This window comes from Macrotis lagotis, chromosome 3 (genome assembly GCF_037893015.1).
Source record: "Macrotis lagotis isolate mMagLag1 chromosome 3, bilby.v1.9.chrom.fasta, whole genome shotgun sequence".
Classification (NCBI taxonomy): Eukaryota; Metazoa; Chordata; class Mammalia; order Peramelemorphia; family Peramelidae; genus Macrotis; species Macrotis lagotis.
In genome coordinates, this window is record NC_133660.1 from 32997512 (window position 1) to 33010751 (window position 13240).

At 44.0% G+C, this 13240-nt stretch overlaps 1 protein-coding gene across 13 annotated transcripts in view; it reads left to right on the forward strand.

Moving 5' to 3' along the window:
- Nucleotides 1-13240, forward strand: part of RUFY3 (RUN and FYVE domain containing 3) — a 125222-nt gene that overhangs the window by 14683 nt on the left and 97299 nt on the right. For 7 of the 13 annotated variants that reach the window (XR_012476863.1, XM_074228404.1, XM_074228406.1 and 4 more), the window contains exon 1: nucleotides 4133-4580. The exons of 1 other annotated variant lie outside the window; for it this stretch is intronic. Coding sequence is in view for 10 of the 12 variants with exons in the window: in XM_074228404.1 (XP_074084505.1) it covers nucleotides 4403-4580 (178 nt within the window). In the remaining 2 variants the exon portion in view is untranslated. 5 more of the 13 variants (XM_074228398.1, XM_074228400.1, XM_074228399.1 and 2 more) reach the window with 5 other exon arrangements.

The following is a 13240-nucleotide window of genomic DNA, read 5'->3' on the forward strand; positions in this document are numbered from 1 at the left end:
GATTTTCTTTTCTGAAATAAAGTTATTTGAATATTTCTTATTCAGTTCATCTGGGTAATCAATATATTTGTGATTTTAATTGAGTAGTTATCTTCACATACATTGAGCTATATAACTTTGAATACCTTTCCTTATTTCTTGCAAATTTTGGTGATTTTTGACCTTGACAATTTATTTTTCTTCCTTTAATCAGATTGACTAATAATTTAATCTTTTTTTAAAACACATCCTATTTTTAATTACCAAGTTAATTTTTGGGGGGTTGCCAGTTTTATCTCCTCTGAGTGACTATTTTGTATTTCATTTCTGGTTTTGATTTGTTGTTTTTCTAATCTTTTTGGTTGCTAGCCCAACCAGTGATTTGTTATCTTTCTGTTTTGTTGATGAGAAGGAGGTAGTTTCCCCCAAGGACCGCTCTGGCAGCCTCCCAAAAGTGTTGGCAGGTTGAACTAGATGAGGGAAGCTTCCTTGGGCTCTGCCTTATACAGAAATACCTCCCTGGCTCAGCCTCTGAATCCTAGGGCTCCATTGGAGTATTGGCTTGGCTAGTCTGTCTTCACCCTGTATAGGCTCCAAATGCATGCCTTCCATTTAGGGGGTGGAAGCAAGGCCCCCACCAGGCCAGGCCTTGGGAAAAAGGGCTCTGGGCTGGGCTGCTTGGGCACCTCTCTGTTTTGGAAGGTGAACTGTTCTTAGGGACTAAATTCATAGCAAAGAAGGCCTAGTTTTTAAAAAATAGGGAAGAGATGGCTCTGTGCCTCAAAGAAATAGATGAATGACAATGATCACATTCATGGTTTGAGTAAAAATGTGCACTTTAGAAAACTAAAACTTCCCTTTTGGAATTTCTCATTTCAGTGTTTCTCTTGTAGAATGAAGCTGTCTCTTGGTTTTTGGTGTGTAATTTCTGTCTGAAAGGCTTTGTGTGAGTGGAGACCTAGTGATGGGGACTCTGTGCTCCTGTCACCCCAGGACTAGTCTAGCTGAGAAAGGAAGTTGAGGGTCTGCCCTGCAGGACAATCAGTAGGTCACCTCTCACCCAAGCATATTTACTAAGTCAGAGAGGAATTTCAGTCAACTCTGAGGCAAGAAAGGATGAATGGTTCTTGAAACTCTGGAAGGTGTGTACTATTTATTATACAATTAAAATTAATAAGATGATTCTTTTAAAAACAAACTTTTCATTCATTCAAACTGGCTATTCCTCTCTTCCCCTTCCTTAATCTACATTGCTGAAGTATTCCTACTGTATTTGTGATTTGTTTTTGTTTTTTAAATTGGTGTGTCCATTTATAAATAGAGGGGTTTGAACCATTGGTATTAAAAAGATTTTGGAGTTGATGACTTGGGTTCAAAGGAGCTAGGTGGCACAGAGGCCTGGGCACAGACTCATCTCCCTGAGTTTAAATCTGACCTTAGATACTAGTTGGGTGACCCTAGGTAAGTCACCAAACCCTGTTTGCCTCAGTTTCCTCACCTGTAAAATGAACTGGGGGAGAAAATGGCAAATCACTCCAGTGTCTTTGCCAAGAAAGCCCCAAAAGGGGTCCTGGAGAGTCAGACACAATCAATCTGCAATGAAATCTTGACCTTTCTGGGTCTCTGCCTCAGCCCCTATAAACTGAATGGGTTATAGGTCTTCTGAGGTCTCTTCCAGCTCCCAGCCTTATGAGTGCCTGGGGAAGACGGGTGATGCCACCAGAGCCTGAGCTTCTTAGAGAGCTGGAGTGGCTTTTGCCTTTCTTTGTGTCCCCAAATACTGAGCACACTTCCTGTGATTTGTAAATGCCTTTGATTGTGTTTAGAACTTCATGAAATTTGGAATGAAGTAGAATGTTTGGTTTTTGGTGTTCATCTTAAGACCTTTAGAGGACCCTGATTTCCTCAAGCAAAGTCTCACCTCCATTTCTTTCCCTGTCAGGGTCAGTCAGGACTGAGGATTCTTAGATGTTTCTAGCCTAATGTTTGCCACCTTGATTTTTGTCTTTACACACACTCACACATGCACACATTTATCAAAATATACATGTATCTACATAGATGCATATTTTGATAAAGGTGAGAGTATAATTGTTTTCCTTCATATTCTAATGTTTTTTTAGTCTCTGACATTTAAGGACACTAAGCTGAGAAGAGCTGATAGGTCTCAGCAGGTTGCCCAAGGGGTCTGTCTCTATGTCTTTCTGTCTGTCACACACACACACACACACACACACACACACACACACACGCCTGTCATGCTAAAGAGCCCCAGAAGAATTATTTGGTCAAATTATTACATTTTCCAGCAAAATATAGACAATTTTATTTTATGTCTTTAGGAATTTTAGGAGTATTTTTCAAATTAGGGAAGTAAGCTGGTACACTACCTCTTATTCCTTCAATTTGGCTGCAGCAAATCTCTATTAAACCCTGTTTTGGGAATCTCTTCAGGTCAAAAACCAGGCTGCTCTTGGAGTATCTCCCAGCATGCCCAGAGGAAGAAACCTGATCTTGGTGGGGTTTGGGTTTTTAAAGGTTCGGGGCAGTTGGGTGGCACAGTGGACCGCCAGGCCTGGAGTCAGAAACTCATCTTCCTGAGTTCAAATCTGGCCTTGGACACTGCCTAACTGTGTGACTCATCCTGGGCAAGTCACGGCACCCTGTTTGCCTTGGTTTCCTCCTGTAAAATGAGCCAGAAAAGGAAATGGCAGACTACTCCAGTGATTCTTTGGTAAGCAATCCTCAAATGGGGTCCTGAAGAGTTGTGCCAGAATCAGCAACTGAAGCAAAAGGTTTTAGTTTTGTGTTTCTCAGTTTACATAAGAATTCATGGCAGGTTTCTTTAACTATGGCTTTCCTGCTCTATTTAAGTTTAGAATTTACATTTTAAAGGCTACTGGGGACAGCATGAGGTCATTTGGTTCTGTGTTGTTTGATGGTGAGGAATGGATGTTCAGCCAGGATAGTGGCAGTAGTAGACAAGGTTTGCAAACATCATTAAGTGCTTTCTGCATTTCTCCTTTTTTTAAAATGTATGGAGTATTGGGGACTGGTCTAAGGGACTCAGTGTCCTCTAAAGAAAGCTCGGGGTTTTTTCTCCCTTTTATTCCTACTGCCTAGTCTAGGAAGGCAAACTTAGGCAACTTACAAAGGAAGGTAGAGAGAGAGAGCCCTCATGTCAGGTAAAGGGAGGAGGTGAGAGTGGCAGGGGTTTTTCCTGAGTCTGAAAAGTTCAGGGATGGGCTTGAGCCTTTTACTCTTTGGTGATTGGGATAATAACAGTTTGTATTTTGTGACCCTCTGTGGCCTAACATCCCCTCCTTCCAGCAGTCGTGCAGGGTGATGGTTAAAATGCAAACTGAAAAAGAACCGGATCTTAGAAGACAAAAGCTCATTTTAGAGATTGGAGCTAAAAACAGTCTGAAGTCTCTAGACCAGACCCCTCCCCCCCCCCACCCCTGGGCTCCTGTTCTTCCCACAGACTTCATGCTTTCACTTAGGTGATGGCTCCTCTTGAAGAATTCTTTTTAAATGTGCATTTTTAAAGGGTCTGTTGCCAATGGCCCCTCCACCCTTCTTCCTGCTCTTCTGCCCAGCCTGAGGAGGCTTCAGAGGAAGTGAGTGGAGACAGAAAGAGGCGGGAGAGAATGGACACCCCTGCCCCGGGCCTCCAGCCCCAAGGAGGATCCTGGGCAGCAAGATCCCAGATTGACTAGCAGGGCCTGGCAGGCGGTGGGCGGGCATCCTGCATCATCAGCATCTAGCCATCCCCCAGCATCCTGGGAGGCGCTTCTCCTGCCTGGGAGCAGCGCCGGTCACATGAGCCTGGATTTTCAGTCCAGCTCATTAGTCAGCCATCTTGGTCAACACCCTTGCTCGCTGCCCGCCGCCACCGCCGCTGCGTCCTCTGGGGCCCGCGCTTCCCAGAGCCTGGGACTCTTTATTTGGGGGAGGCCCAAAGAAAACCAAAAGGCTTTTCGGGGGCTTCCTTGCCTCATCCTTCGGGCCCTGCCGGAGTGGGCCGATTGTCCTCCCTCCAGAGCAGACGGCAGCCAGGGTGCCCAGGGCCCAGCATCCCGCCGGATTGTAGGGCGCCCGGAGGAGCCCAGGGAGCTGGGAGGGAGCACAGAGAGCAGAAGGCAGGGTGGGCGGCGGGCAGCGGGAGGACCCCAGCATCCTTTGCTTCCAGCAAGTGCCAGGGCTCTCTCAGCAGGCAGAGCTAGCTGGGCATTGTTTATAGGAAACTCCACGGTGTTGGTTCTTTCTTTCCTCCACCTGAAAGCTCTTTTCTCAGAGCTGTGAATTTGGGTGGGGTTGGTGGGGAGCTTTGGGAGTGGAATTCCCTTGGGGTTTTTGGTGGGGGGGTGTTTTTTTTATTTTTCTTTTTTCCTCTGTGTGTTGTGGTCCCAGCTGAGTCATCATGTCCGCCCTGACACCTCCGACCGATATGCCAACCCCCACCACAGACAAGATCACCCAGGCCGCCATGGAGACCATCTACCTTTGCAAATTCCGGGTGTCTATGGATGGAGAGTGGCTTTGTCTCAGGGAGCTGGATGACATCTCCCTCACACCAGACCCAGAACCTACCCATGAAGGTACGGCGACCCTCCCCTCCCCCATTGTTGTAGGGTGAAGGGACAGGAGGGAAAGGAAGGGGGAAGGCAACTCCGCGGTTCGGCATTCTGATTTCTGTCCATTCGACCCCCCACCCCCCTCCCCACAGTGGCATTCTTCTGGATTTTTTTTTTCCTTTTCCCGTGGGATGTGTCTTCCCAAGTTGACACCCAAATGTGTTCTCCATGGTAAATATCTCCCTTCTCCAGTGCCACTTGGCCCTCAGTGATTTGTGCAGAGAGGGCCAGACCCAACATGGTGTCAGCACCACAAAGACTGGCTGTACACAGGACGCAGGAGGGAAGGAGGAAGGGAGGGAGGAAGGGAGCCTCCATTTGGGCTCAGCTTCTCTATAGTCAACCCACCAGAATCTGCCTGGAGGGGACCAACTCTCTGGAGAGGACCCTCATTTTAAAGCAGCAGCCTGGTATTTTACATGAAAGTCAGTGCTCTGCATGAGGACATCTCCTTGGATGAGAAAGCAGTTTTCCATTTTCCATAGAGGATTAAGAACCGTGATGATGGAGTAACAAGAAAAATAGAAGTCTGATGTTTGCATTTGACACCGATCCCCCAGGGAGGCCTCTCAGCCAATTCATTTTCCTCAGACTTTAGTTGCCATAAATCCTGTTCCAAATGCCCCCTGGTGAAAGTCACCCCTGGCTTGTTTATTTGGGCAGGATAACTTTGGGTAGGGAGAGGGATGGGGACTGGTCTAGAGAGTTCACAGGCACCAATGCAGGTTGGCACCCCCCTGCAGCTTAGTGTGAGAGAGTTCCGAGGTTAAACAAACGAGAACCCAGATCTTCCTGACCCTTGAGGCCGATGCATGTGTGGCTGTCTTCCTGGCTGCCAGCCAGCTCTCTGCCCTCTCTGCCTTCCTGCTTCCCTTGCTCTGGAAACCTTTATAAACAACGAGGCTCCCTCCTAAGGTCAAAATGAATTTCTTTGTTAATCTCTTTTTAAATCACACTTAGCCTAACAGATGCCAGGAAACAAGATTTGCTGACCTAAGTAGAAAATTCATGTTTAATATTATTCCCTTTGATATTTTTGATCTTTCCTGCCAGGCCAAAACAAAAATAAGAGGATAGTAAACCTTAGAGTGCCTCCCTTCACACACTAGGGTTTTTTTTTTGTTGATGGTGGTGGTGGTGGGTTGTTTTTTTTAACTATATCTCAAATCCTACTTGTCATTTTTGAGGAAAATATCATGGTTAATTTTTTTTTTTTTGAGGGGAAGGAGAAATTCAGACTTTTGATTTCTTTGATATAAAGAATTCCCCAGAGGAGGAAACGCCCACCACCAATGGAGGTTGGCATTTACTCTCTGATTCAGGCCTAAATTTAGTTGACTATGACTCCAAGAAGTCATATGACTTGAACCCAAGATTCCTGATTGTTGATTGCACCAGCATTCTCTCCACCATCCCACACATTCCTTGCTAGCATCAGAATAGCCTGTCTTCATCATCTTAAGCCCTTGAAGGTATTTTAGGAACTTGGTCTATTCTCAGAAATGTCAGGATTGTTCATTATCCACTTTGAAATCATACAAAAATCTTGCAGGATACTTTTCAGGCACAGAATCCAGAGATTTGAGGCGGGGAAGCAAATAATTCCACTTTTGGAAAGCAGCCATAATGCCACCAAGTGTAGAGTCATTGAGTCCTAGGATTTTGAACTTAAAGGGACTTCCAAAGGGCAGTTATTTCAGGGTCATAGGAACTTGCCCCTCCACGGGGCTACGTGCAGTCTGACTATTGACTTAGTTTTAAAATGGAATGTTATCTATATTTTACTTCTTATTTGTTGTGTTAACTATTTCCCAGTCACATTTTTATCTGGTTTGGGATTCTAAGAGTATTGTGGGCCACATGTTTGATGCCTCTGATCTAGTCAAACAACCTGACTTTTACAGATAAGGAAACTGAGGCCCAGAGATGTAGTGAATTTGTCCGAAGTAATTGGGGCAGTTCTAGGATTCAAACTCGAGTCGTCTGAGTCTAAATCTGAGATGGTTCTCCCCCATCATGCTTTCAGGAGACCTGAGAACCCAGCTCCATTTTGAGTGCTTAGCTTTTTTTTCTGGTTTCAGCAGATTGCTCACTGACTTTTTTTTCCAGTGTCTCCAATCTAAACTAATTTTTGGCTCATTAGGCAATCATCTGTCATTGAATGTTTACACCAAGAGACTGTTTATTTAGTGACCCATTGTTTGCCTTTGGAAAAGATGTTGGAGAGTCAATATAAGTGATATGTTCACAGTGGTACTGTTTGATTTCTCATGGACAGATGTATGGAAACTCCCTGCTACCAGAAGAACATGTCACCGCTCCCCCTAGCCTGAGCTCTGAATTACAGAACTGGTAGGAGAGGGAAGTGAAGAGAATGGAAAGTGACCCATAGGGCAGGGAGATGATCCTAAGAGGATAAACCTGAGCAGGGAAATTGGGATTTTTGCCTTATTAAATATAGGAAAGGAAGCCTTTATTTCTTAACAGAAATGAAGGGGAATGAATGATAGTGAGAGAAAAGCATAAGTAGCAGAAGCAGTGCAGATATTCTAAGGAAGGGACAACTGAGAAGTGGGATTAGGAGGGTCTGGGTCTAGCCTATGTTTTGCCTTTCTCCTTGGGCTAACACTACTCCTAAGCCATGCTCTCTCAAAGTTTTTGCCAGTCCCTGGATGGGGTCTTCTCAGGCCTGATGCTGGGCTGAGACTGCTCTGTGTTTTTAAAGCTTATGGCTAGAGAACCTAACCCACACAGAGAGTTGATTGATTAATAGGAGATACGAACAGGGCTGCTTTCATAAATCTGGGAGAGATTGTGTTTGTTTAGTTACAGTGGGGAGAGGATATGGAATTTGTGAACCATAATTATGCTCCTTGCCTTATCATTTATTAGTTATGTGACCTTGGAGAAGTCTTAGGACCACAGGTATAGAGCTCATCTAGTCCTCTCCCCTCATTTTATAGGCAGAGAAACTGGCCCAGAAAGGCCAGATAACATTCCCATGCAAATGGTTACTTAGCCAAGGTGGGATTTGAATCCAGGTTCTTGAATTCTAAATCTAGCCATCTCTGAACCTCTGAGCTGCCATTTATTCCATTTCCTCAGTTGTGCAATGGGAATAACCTTCCTTCACAACTAGGTAAACTGTTTTGTGAGGCTTGAAGTGCTATGTATGTAGCCTGCTATTATAAATACCCAGTGCCAAGTGTGGCTGATGATTGTGTGGCACAGTCTCTGCCCTAGAACCATTCCGGCGGCTCCCTATTGCTTCTAGGACCAATAGCCTGTGCTCCATTGGGCATGTGAAGCCTTTCACAACTTGTCCTCTTTCTTTCTGTCTAATCTCCCTACCCTTGACTCCCCTCTAGCTCCTGGTTAACTCAGCTCCACCAGCCTCCTCACCTCTCTCACGGTTCCTCAAACATGGCACTTGTACCTGTCTGGCTTTTCCTTCGCTCTTGCTCTTCGCCCCTTCGCCCCTTTGCCTCCAACTTCCCTGGACTTCTCCAGGACTTCTGCTCTCCAATTCTAGCTCAGCCTTACCTTCCATTTATACTATCTGCATTTGCATTTGTTTGTTTGTTGGACTTTGGACCATGCGCCTTAAGGAAGGGAGGGGCTGATTGCCCAGCTAGTACCCAGTGCTTACCAAATCCATTGTTGATTGACTGACTAACAGTGTGTGGAAGTGAGAGCCATCCTCAACTCATAGAACTTCATTTATTCTTTATAAATTCTTTACTCTCCACTTTTCCTCTGACCTGCAATGATACTAATCCTGCCTCAGATATCCACTTACCATGTGACCTTGGGCACATCATCTAATCCTTCTCAGCCTCATTTTTCTCATCTGTAAAATAAAAAAAATATCAATAATAATAATAAAAATAATACCACCTACTTCACGAGGTAGGGTAAAGATGCTTTTTGCCAACCTTATTAAAGTGCTGGTTTATTGTCATTATCATTGTACATTATCCTTATATATCATCATATACCTTACTCTTTATTGCCCTGCCCATTACCCCAGCATGTCCTCTAGGGCTGAACAGAACACATTTTATCCCACTCCCATATGATTTACTGCCTGCTGCCCCTCCCTGACCTCTTTTTTTTTTCCTATCTGTAAAACTTCCCTAGCTAGTTCTTTTTAGCTTTCCCCAATATGAGAGTTTCAAGTCCCCCAATATCCTGATGACCTTTTGGACAGACTCCAGTCTGGCAGGCCAGAAGAAAGGGCCACTTCCTTTATAAAAGACAGTCTCAGAGGTCATCCACCCCACTGTCTCAAGAGGATCAGACTGTGGGTGTTGTGCTCCTTGAGGGTAAACTGCTTATCATCCTTGTATCCTGGAGCTTCTTTCAGAGGTCTAATGTGTTGGAGATCCTATTCTAGTATTTATATTACCTCTGGGTATGAGTTGTTGTTTGTCCTTTGTTCTTGAAGAAGACCATGACATCAGGGAGGTGATGCCATGACAAGTAGGTGAATTGGATTTGAATGGGGGGGGGGGCACTGTGCTAAGTCACTAGCCTCACTTTCTCCTCCAAATATCAGGGTCCAGTGACCAGATATGAATCAAAATGACTGGATATGGCCCTAGATACAAGGAGGTCAGGGTTAAGTGATTTGCCCAGCTAGTAAACTGAGGCTAAATTTGAACTCGGGTCCTCTCTTTCCATTGTGCCACCCAGCTGCCCCCTTTAAGAAATATCAGAAAAGTATTCTCCACAGGGTGGAGAAGTCTTCCAATTAACCTGTGAGGACTGAATGGTGGGCTGCGTCAAGAGGCACAACGTTTGACCTCATTGAAAGTCTCCAGAGCACTCTGGTCAGCTCAGGAGTTGGAGTGACTGGCCTCTGAGGTTCATGATCACTACTGTCCTCTGCTTCTCTGAACTCACGTGCTGCATGGGATTGTCTGCCTGGAGATCTTTCTAGTCCTTTCCCTTCTTTCTGAAACCTGCTTCCCCCAGCTCTAGAGCGCAGTCCCGCCCGGCCTGGCTTTCTCTTTCTTGCCTCTGCTATTTCAGATTCCTTTTCCCAGGTCTGGGGTGCCAGGCATTGCTTTCTTACTTGTTGCAACTCTAAGGATAAATAAGTATTGCCCCTCAAACTCCTCCCACCTGTCCTTCTGGCTTTTATGCTAGTCCCAGTCAATGTTAGGGAATAGCAGATACCCCTGGTCATTCCTTGGAAAAGGACGAAGCATCAGAGGGAAATGGTCAGGCCTCCTCAGCAGCTCTGGTTTTACCATAGAAAGACTTCCAAAAGATGTCCCATCGGTCAAAACCCCTGAGCCCAATGCTTGACAACCCTTTCCTAGAATTTGACCCCTAATTCTAATCATTCTGGTGGGACATTCTGCAGTTCCCCTCCACCCCAGAGAGCCCCCTCTGTCGCCCTGCCTGGGTCCTCCCCCAAGCGCCTCCCTTCTGATGCTTGGATTGCCACATCACTCGGCAACATCATGGTCCTGTTTTTTTTTTCTCTGATTTGCGCCTTTTGAACAAGGTTTGCCGTCCATTGCAGAATTATTCTGGGTGTGGAGTGACCCTCCCAGGTCGAGTTATACCTATAAGGTAATATTTGTCTCTTTCATAAAGTTGATCAGATCTTTTTTTTCCCATCAGGTTTTTAACCAATTCTTTTTTTTATACCAGTTTTGTGCTTTTGTTGTCAGTAGTACGCATGCCCTCAGATTTCTATACGCATTTGTATTCTCTACATGAATGCGTATAGAAATCTGAGGCCATGAGTATTATAATTGCCCCTTTTCCTGGATATGTCTTCTGTGAATTCCTCGCCTCCTCCACTCATGTTTTCCCATCTCGTGCCTGCCGTTCCATGTGGTGTCTTGCTCAGATTGTTATGGGCAAGGTTTTCTCTTCTGCTTCATTTTCAAGTTAAAGCCCCTTTAATCAGATCTACAGTCTTCAAGCAAAGATGTTATCACTTATTCCCTTTTAGAGGCCTTCCATCCCTGGCCTAAGTGTCCATCATTTCAGAGTCTTAACTCTGGTCCCTGTTCTCTCTGATACCATTGCCATAACCAGTCGTCTGTTCCCAGATCCTGCCTTCTCCAACCCAGGCTTCAACTAGAAGCAAGGAAATCTCGACCTTTTCTCCTTGGATCCTGGTAATCCCTAATGGCCAAGTCCTACTTGGTATCAGATCCATTCCTCCTAGAGGAGAAATTTGAATCAGATCCAATTTATTACAGTTTTATGTACGTATGATACTAATTAAGCAGATTTCATCACACTGTTTATATAAGAAAAATAATATCTTTTTTAATTGAAAAAACTTTTAAACATTAATTTACATTATTTTCAAGGTAGAAATAACAGATGTTGGTTTTCTGAAACACTCATGTGAAATTCAGATAAAAGGGAGAAGGGTCCCTAATATAATTGATCTCTATAAGGATCCCTTTGGGCAGCATATTGACTTAGTTTGAAAATGTAATGTTATTTATGTTTTATTGTAATTTATGTATTTTCATTTATCTTATTTATTTTCATTTGTTTTGTTAAATATTTCCCAATTAACATTTTACAGAATCTCTGACCTGTTTGACATCACCAAATAGCCTGTGATTTTGTTGTTGTTATTATTGTTGTTTATTTTTATGAATGTGAAAAAAAAGGAATTCTTGGTCCTTAAAGAGCTGTACAGTAATTACCATAGTAAAACTATTGCTGAGATGAAGCTGAGTAGATATTCAACATGAATTTATGAAATTTTTGTGAACTTTTTGCTTGTTTGATTGACCCTGATTTTCACTTGGATTCCTTGGAGTAAAATTGTATCACTATGATTTAAGGATAGAGGAAGAACAAAAAGAATTTCTTGTAAAAGAAATTCCCTAGTGAGTGATGCATCAGGTATTTTTCTAGACCCTTCCTCTGCCTTGGAGAGGCAGAGTGGTTATAAAGGACAAAAAGTCTTGGTCTGGAATCAAAGTCCCCAAATCTTAGCTCCACCTCTTGACCACCTGGTCAAGTCTCTTTAGACTTTCTGGACCTTAAACTGGATGACCTGTGAGATCCCTTCTAGTTTTCCAGATCTATGATACCTGGAAGCAGTTCCTTTGGAGAAAGGACTGGCCATCCCTACTAATGGCACGTCTGTCCAGCAGCAGCAAAGTGCCATGAGGAAGTGGTATATGCCACCCAAGTCTAACCACATTCACCATCTCCCTTCAGACCCTAGAAGAGATAGCCCAAGAGCCTTGGGAATAGCAAATGCCTCCTAGGCCCTGAAGCCATCACTTGAAGGGACTGGGGAGAAGGAACCCACCTTCCTTGCCACCATAAACCAACTGATAACAATGGGCAGGTCAACCCAACAGTCCTGGGAGTGGCAGCAGCATTGCCCAGGACCTTGATGGAAATGGGACTTTGCAGTAACGGTGGGTGCTTCACCTACAGCTACTGGAGACCCAGAAAAGAGTTTCAGTGACCCCAGTCACCACCACCAAATGGAAATAGGTAGCGTGTTATAGTGGAAATGATAATAAAAGAAGAGTCATGACTCACTGCTATGCCACTGTACCCAAGGACCATGGGACCTTACCATCTGCCTTGTGGCTGCAACCTTCCCTCTGTATCATCTCCCTCGTGAGAATGTGAACTCCCCGAGAGCATGAATTGTCTTCCTTTTCTATATGTATTTCCAGCACTTAGCTCATGATAAGTGCTTAATAAATTTCTTTTCATTCATTCCTCGTTTGGTCCTATGATCTTTTGTATTAGTAAACGATAAATCAGAATACCTCAACTAGCATGATCTAGGTTAACCCCTTGGTTCTAATTGGCTATTTGTGTGTTGAGAGGGAAAAAAATGTGTAAATTTTGTTTTTTCCAAATTCTGGGAAGATGCTGTAAAGATGAAATTCTGAAACATCTTGGTATCGCTTATGGTAATTATGTTTCTTTTCAAAAGATGAAAGTTTATTTTTGTATCCCTTGTTCCATTTAGAAGTAGGAAGAAGGTTAGTGTTACAAGTCAGGTGTACTCATCCTTTACCAACCAGTTCCTTATTCTCCACCTTAAATGTGGGAGTTCCCTAAGGCTCTTTTCTTAGTCCCTTTCTTTCTATAGGTTCCACCCTGGATTGCCATCCACTCCCTAGGTAATGCCTTATCATCCTTATGTAGTCAACTGCATTTGTCTTTCTAGCCCTCTCAGTCTTTTATTTCCCATTGGCTGTGACCCATCTTGGACAGCTTGCTAACACCCTAAACTCAGCATTCCTCAAACTGAACCTCTTCTCTTCCTCTTTCCCCTCCCCAGACTCACTTCTATTTCTGATGAATGATGTCATCTTCTCCCCATTTTCCTCCACTTGAAACCTGGGCATGGTCTCTGACTTTCCCTTTAACATTCCACCATACCCTTCAATCCTAAGCTTTTGTTGTTTCTTGCCCTGATCAACTCTTCTCCATTACTCTGATCTCTTCCCTTTAATTCATTTTCATACTAATGGTCTGTATAATCTTCCTAATTGCACCACTCTGTATGTCTCTTCTGCTCAAGAAACCATCTGTGGTTTTTGTTACTATTAGTAATATAAACTAAAGACAAGCTGAATTGATAACATTCTTAAACCACTCTCTGT